The sequence below is a fragment of the Clarias gariepinus genome, chromosome 16 (genome assembly GCF_024256425.1).
Source record: "Clarias gariepinus isolate MV-2021 ecotype Netherlands chromosome 16, CGAR_prim_01v2, whole genome shotgun sequence".
NCBI classification, from domain to species: Eukaryota; Metazoa; Chordata; class Actinopteri; order Siluriformes; family Clariidae; genus Clarias; species Clarias gariepinus.
The window spans coordinates 5009873-5017592 of record NC_071115.1 but is presented as its reverse complement, the minus strand read 5'-3'; the positions used below and the strand labels follow the sequence as shown (position 1 = coordinate 5017592).

Here is a 7720-nt window from a genome sequence, read left to right as displayed (position 1 = left end):
TGAACAGATAAATAAGAAATAAAACATCATGAGGTATGCTGGAGTCTTTTAATCCTCTTATACAGTATGACAGCAAAGTTTCAACTCTAGCAATTTTTTTATCTATTTAAAGAATAACCTTAAGTTCCTCTGCCTATTCCCACTTAGCAGCCCGCTCTCTGCCCTCACACAACAACCACCAACCAGACAGTGAAAGATTTTTTATAACTGTTAGAATTACTGTGGAACATCCACTAAACAATTCAATTCCTGCTATCACTTACATTATAGCAGCTACAAACTATCTAAAGTAAATCACCCCCTGGTTTATCGCTACCTTAAATATCACCTGTTATGCAAAATTCACTTTTTATTCAGATGGATTTTCAGTGTGCATGTACAAAAAAACATGCACTAAAAATATTGCCTAAAAAAACTTAACTTGAGCTGGGTTTCTAAATGTTGCAATTGAAATACACTTGGCCCTTCATCAGCAGAAGGTCAGTTCAAATCTAGGTGATGCCTCAGACATTCTGTGCATAACCTACTTTCTCTTCCACACTGTTCTTTGAGCCCATACAGACGATGGGAAGAAGGCACATGATAAAAAAAAAGCATGTCAGAAAACATACTGTAACGTTGTAGAATAATGGATAATAACTAACAGCTACAGTAGAAGATAGTGGTACTGTATCTCAGTGTAAAAGGAAGCTGGAGTCAGCCAGTGTAGTGTGTAGTGTTTGGCGTGGTCCATGATTGATTCTATTTCAGGGACTTAGAAGAGGAAGTACGAGTTTGATGTCATTTTTGTTTTTCTCACTTCTTTTTCAAACCATGTGGTTTTGCTTCTGGAACCCTCCACGGTGAGTAGGACTGTGAAATATTCATGAAAAATGTATTACAAAATGCATAAATAGTGCAGTAAATCCAAATACTCTGGGTAAATGGGCAAATGTAACTGGATGGACATGGCAAGACAGGATCCATAAACATTCCTCTGGTCTTAGCCTGCCCAGTCCACCAGGTATTTAGTGTCCTAACCTGCTTGACTTTCAGAAGCCTCTAGAAATCATAAACAGGACTGCAATACACGAGGAGAACAGGGAAAAGTCAAAATGTAAGCGAGAAACTATGATTCCTAAAAGTCTAAAAGTGTGGGGGTTTTTAAGTGCTTTCGAATAAAAAAAAATTCTCATTTAATCTCAATTTTAATCTTAAATTTTTTCTTTTACTAACTAGCTACAGTCTTATGCACAAGTTTAGGCCCCCCTTAATACATAACAGATTTCAAAGATTTTTTAAGTGAACTCAATTTAGTTAAATGTGACTTTAGAAGGTTTATACGAGTGTCAGCTGAAGTTTGGAATGGAACAGGGGTTGTGGAATCACATTGCACCCACATTGTACTACGGTTTGCATACAAGTAGCAGGATAATCTAAAAGACCTAAAAAAAAATCCAAACTATTTCTTTAGGACAAGCCTCGATTCCACATAAAGAGCTTTCAAAAAGTATTTGCCCCTTCCTGATTTTTGCATATTTATCACACTTAAATGATTCACATCATTTCAAAAAAATATCCCAAGTGAATACAAAATGCAGTTTTTAAATGATGATTTATTTAATTTATTACAGGAAAAACACTGTCCCGATCTATGTACTATGTGAGTAAGTATTTTTTGCCCCTAAACCCAATAACTGGTTATGCCACCCTTGGCAGCAACAACTGCAATCACACATTTGCAACAACTGGCAATGAGTATTTCACACTGCTGTGCGGGAGTTTTGGTCCACTCTTCGTTGCAGAATTGTTTTAATTCAGCCATATTGGAAGGGCTAACCTGTTTAAGGTCATGCCACAGCATCTTAATCCGATTTACGTCCGAACTTTGACTAGGCCAAGCCAAGCCAAGCCAAGCCAAACATGTTGTGCTTTTTTTTTGTTGAGCCATTCAGACGTGCTGGTGTTGCTGGTGTGTTTCAAATTATCGACCTGCTGTGCGGTTGCGTTTGAGGTCACAAAGTAATGGAGACCCTTTCCAGACTAATACATGTCAATTATTTTGTTTCTCAACAGTTCTTGGGTTTTTTTTTTTTTTTTTTTTTTAGGGGGGAGGCATTTAAAAGCCTGAGGAGCGGGGGACAGTAACATTAAACAAAGGCTAGATACCAGTACCTTGAAGCAAGCCTGACACACAATTACCAGAATACCTGTTCAAAAACATAACAAACCCTATAGATATGGAAATGCAGAAGCTTTAAAACTCCAGGACTTCTAGGTAATAAAGATGGACACTCATTTAAGGCTGGTTTTCAGGTTTCTTCCTCATGTCACTTCAGTTTCTCCTTACCACAGTTGCCTCTGCCTCTGTATCCAGATTTGTATAAGGCTGCGTTGTCTATTGTAAAAATAAAAGTGTTTTAAATGAAAAATCACATGCACTGTACCTTTTCTACAACCATACTGTATAGGACGATGAACATCTGGTGACATCTGTGTATGATTTAAAGAATGGAACTTTAAGTATTTGTAAATACTTTATTAATCTGACTTGAGAATGAAAAACATAAGTTGTTCAGTCTAAAAAAGTTTGCCAGTTATGATTGCATTCCTTAGAGACATACAGTTTCGAAGAGGACATTGTGTATCTGCATATGTAAAGGAGAAAAGAGGAAGTAAGAGTTTCTGTTTTATTTTGATGCGCCAACAAAACATAACAAATGTGTTAACTCAGTGAAGCTGATCTTTATTGATAGCTTCACACACAGTGGAGTATTTTAAGACAGCAGGCTTGAAAAGAAAAACAAGCTCTGAATTATCATCTCAGGAAATAAAAATTATTATTATCATCTTTACGGTTAAAAAAAGACCTGACATCAAAACAAGTCTGACCTTCTGTTGGATCTCTTGGACACAGCAAGATAAAACATGCACCTTTTCTCTTCAGCTGTTTTCACGAGCCTTCTGACGTGTACGCTGTGTTGGGTGTCTGAAAAATGCTTTGTCTTCGAAGATTACATGGACGAAAAAATAGTAAGTAATTGTCCAAAAAGTAACCTGTCAGGATACTGTAAAGGTGTCTCCAATGTCCAGTTTGATCTTGCTGGGATTCCTTCTCATCTCGAGGTCCTCTGTTTGCACCTTGCAAAGGATTCGTGTCTGCATCCTAACTCTTTCTCAAGGTTTACGAAGCTTACTTTCTTACAAATCACAGGCTCTGTCTCCACTGTCCTCCCAGGAGTTTTTAAAAATCTTTTGAGTCTGAAAACACTCCAAATTGATTGCTCACAATCTCGTAACATTGACTTTTCACCTGAGATTTTCAGTGACCTTCAGAACGTTACAACGCTTTCGATATTCAACTGCAAGCTCTCATCCATGACAATAGACGTGTTTAAAGGGATGGTGAAGTTGGAAAGTCTCGGGTTGATTAACAACACAGAGGACATTTCTGATTTGTTGTGCAGATTAACATTTGTGTCATCATCATTAAACTATTTAACTGTATTTTCTGAGAATTTAGTTGTTGGTATAAAGCCGACTTGTAATTTTACTAACGGGACTTCTTTTCATCCTAAGTTTCATGAAATTGAGAATGTTTATCTTTATGTTAATCTGGTTAAAGTAATAAATAAAACATTGATAAAATACTTCCAGAAAATTAATAAATTAGGCATAGATTGTACTGGATTTGAAGTTTTAAAATCTGAATTTACAAAAATTGACATTTTAAGTATAAATTATTTCAGAAAGAAGTTGAGTAGCTTTGAAGAAATCTGTGAAGCCGCACACAAACTTTCAACGAGTGCAGTCATTGTGACATTCCCAAATGTAACCGATTCCTTTGTGCCTGATCTGGATAGATGCATGGGGCTTGAAAGCTTTAAAATGATTTGTGATTTTCGAACTAAAGCAATAAATTTAACATTCATTAATGTTCTGAGAAACCTTACATCATTGTGGATTGATTGGAAAGTTACTCCAGAGAGTATTAATAGGGACAGGGCATTGGCACTGTGTGAAAATCAGAGTGATCTTATCACAAAACTCAAAACAGTAAATCTTTTTACAAACAATTTCATAAGAATTGGCCCCAGACATTTTAGCTGCCTACAAGAACTTGAGGAACTGTACTGGACTGACAGTGAGATTGAACTTATTGAAGATTTTACATTTAACAGTACAAGTTTTCTTAAAAAATTGGACCTCAGTCGTAATAAAATATCTCACCTTACAAACTTTACCTTCTTCGGTTTATCTAACCTAAAAACTCTCCTACTTCAAGAAAATAAACTGCTTATGATTGAGACGTGGACTTTACTTCCTTTAACATCTGTAGAGTTTGTAAATTTGGGAGTCTTTCAGTATTCCTCCTCTGAACCGTCAAAGATCCAGATCAACCTCAGCCTTCCTGAAAACTTGACTAAGTTGTCCATCAGCTCTGGAATACGACCAATGACTCTTATTTTAAGTAGGAGCAAGAAATCCCAGGTGGGGCTCAGCCTCAATGTTTCTGGCCAGTCTGTGACTTTTCAGGATTGTGACAATACGCTTTTCAAATCTCTTGTTGAATTAACTGCAGAGACAGAGCAATTGCTCTGTGGTCAGTCCTTTCCTGGTCAGTTCCTCAAGTCTTTAAGACATCTTATGATCAGAGCAAATCACAAAACAGGACAAATGGACTTGACAGATTTAAACCAACTGGTCAACCTGAAGAGTCTGATCCTCTTTAATGTGGATTTGTCTCAGCAGTCTGGTGTTGATGTGATTTTTCGCAACTTGTCCAATCTAGAGTATCTCTATATGTCCTTTTGCTCAGTGCCTTTATTGGAGATAGACTTGAGCAGAGACCTGAAGTCACTAAAAGTGATGTTTTTGCATGCAGACGATGTGTTCAGTGTAATGGAAAACTTTATCGAGCCCCTGAAAAACCTTCGCTATCTCATCCTAAAAGACGCACTCCTACACTGTAGCTGTGACAATGCTTGGATTACCAACTGGGCAAAGTATGTAAAAAACGTTCAGGTCAGTTTTCGTGATAGCGCATTGGAAAGGTTACCATGCAAAACTGCGGATGAAACCAAGTTCCTGCAGAAATACGCTCAAGAAAACTGTTTCAATGATATTGACTTTCTCCTTTTTGTCTCCACTTCTCTGGGACTGGTGTTCTTCATGCTGGTAGTGCTGCTCCACCAGCTGGTTGGAGATTACCTGTTGGCTTTCTTTCACATAGCTCGGGCCTGGGTAGAAGAAGCCATGAGGGCAAACAGAAAAGGACATTACCACTTTGATGTTTTCGTGTCTTACTCTGGGAAGGATGAGCGCTGGGTGATGGATGAACTTCTGCCCAACCTGGAGAAACGTGGACCCCCATCCCTCAAGCTTTGCTTGCACAGCAGGGACTTTGAGTTAGGAAAGGACATTGTGGAGAACATCACGGACAGCCTCTACAGAAGCAGACACACGCTCTGCCTGGTTAGCCACAACTACCTGCGGAGTACCTGGTGCTCTCTGGAGATGCGTCTGGCAACGTACAGGCTGCTGGCTGAACACAGGGATGTTCTTGTTCTGGTCTTCCTGGAGAAGGTTTCTCATCAACTCTTAAATGTACATCATAGACTGTCCCGGCTGGTGAAGACCCGGACCTACATGGACTGGCCACATGACCCGGCACTGCATAATGCATTCTGGGATAGACTGTGGAGAAAACTCGCACCCGAATCTGCAACCTAACTTAAAATGTTATTGTTTTAGCGGAAGATGTGTCTTTACACAAAGACCTGAAGTCCCAAAGGAGTAGAGGCAAAAAGTTTATTATTAATTCCTCTGGTACTTGTAGTCCCATATAGTTTTTATGTGAATGTGAAAAGGATATTTGTATAGTCATTTTGCTGCAAAGATGCAGTCAGCTGGCGTCACATGGTACGAAAAGTGATAGTGTTCGGCCCTCCCGACTGAGTGGTAGTAGTAGCCTTAATGTGAGAGTGCCCCTAGTGACGGGGAGAAATTTAACACAACTAAATTAGGGAGAAAATTGGGTAAAAAAAAATTATTTAACTTTTACTTATTATTTATTGAAGAAATGAATTGTAGACGTTTTGCTTTTGAGCATTATACTGAATGAAATCATCCTGCTTTTTTTTTTTTTAAATGTTGTTCTATAAGTTATGACTAATTAGCAGCATCATTGCAATGCCTTATTGTGGTATTTTAGTTTTTTTTTTTTAGATTTTTGCATGAATAGTTGTCAAATTAAAATATGATCCACTTGTATTCTGCATTAAATTAATGCGTGTGATGTGTCATATACTGTAGCAGAGATGATAATAATCATGATTATGATTAATAACAATAACAATAATAATAATAATAATAATAATACATTTTATAAAATCACTGTATATACCACTTGTGTAATAAAGACTTCAGCTCCAGTTTCTACAGACTAACTTCCTCTTTGTCTATTGCTGCCTTTGACTAGATGGCCTCCTCCAGGTAAAGCCAGAGTTTTAGCTTTATTCATTTAATTTGTATATAATGGATTAAATGTTGTTTCAATAGATCATATATGCTTACTTTGTACAGCACTGTGCAAAACTCTTGAGCCCCTGTTAGAGGCAACTTTTACTGTGACAGGCTGCAAAGTGTTTAAAGATTTTGATTTAAAAAATGGTTGTTTATGTAACGACCTTAACAGTGATTGACAGTGAATGACCTTAACCTCATTTCCCCTCTCGTCTGTTTCAACCACTCAGCATTCAGCATCACCAGTATACTAATCACCTGCCTGATCATCTGTTATCATCTGCACCCTTCCAATGTCTAACCTAAGGTTCATTCCTTAGGTAAGACATTGTTTATGCTTGAATGACCAATAGGTCACTGCTCAGGTGCATGGACTAGACTGAAAATAAGAGACAAAAAAAGATTGAGCTAAGAACAAATCCTTCAGGAACCCTGAACACCTATTCCTAATGTAAAAATACAAGAACATTTGGCTCTTTGGAAGCCAACTAAAAAAGAAGAGGTCAAGAATTTTGCACAGTACTGTGTATTTATAAACATATTTATTTAGGCGGTCATACAAAATTGGGGTTCTCTCGAAAACAGGTGTATTCAACCTTGAAATCAGATGATACTTTAACTACACACTCCCCTTACCTACAGTAGTTATGTGAATCTTAGTTGGAAGTTGGTGAAGCCTGAATTTAATTAGGGGGTTCATGGTGATGAAGGTGAATACTTATGCAATCACAATGTTTCCAAGCAAACCTATTCTACAGTCATGTTGGAACATTACAAATTGTGGAAAGGTTTATGGGTGGGATGAACATTTATGCATAAAGACTTAAATGTGCTAATTTCTACCTTTAGGTAGCACTTTGTGATAGGTTGTTCCCTGTATTCGCTTTCTGACACATTGTTTAACATTGTCTGACAATTCACAGGCCAACTGTGAATGCAAATAAAAACAATTATGTAATACAATTATACAAATGATGAAAAAAAAACTCCCTTTCAATACTTAGCATGTACCCACAAGTTCATGGGAAAAGTAGTACATCCAGTGTCATCCACCTGGAGAATCGCTCTCCTTTTCAAAGCTACTTTTATAAGGTGTTGATGACTCCAGAATGGTAAGTGATTATGGGCTTCCCCCTAGCCATACCCACCTCATATTTACCAGCAAAAAGCATAGCTCCTAGACAGGACACCCATGTTGGCGTGTTGTGCCTCTGCT

General features: G+C 37.7%; 1 protein-coding gene across 1 annotated transcript; it reads left to right on the top strand.

Moving 5' to 3' along the window:
- The first annotated feature begins 2724 nt into the window (after window positions 1-2724).
- LOC128544169 (toll-like receptor 13) lies at window positions 2725-6006 on the top strand. Its single transcript, XM_053514171.1, has one exon. It carries the CDS (start codon window positions 2908-2910, stop codon window positions 5710-5712), a length of 2805 nt encoding a protein of 934 aa, XP_053370146.1. The 5' UTR covers window positions 2725-2907; the 3' UTR covers window positions 5713-6006.
- The last annotated feature ends 1714 nt before the right edge of the window (window positions 6007-7720 follow it).

Bases quoted from the DNA above. Each gene is read 5' to 3' on its own strand.
- LOC128544169 (XM_053514171.1), top strand. From the start codon at position 2,908: ATGCACCTTTTCTCTTCAGCTGTTTTCACGAGCCTTCTGACGTGTACG.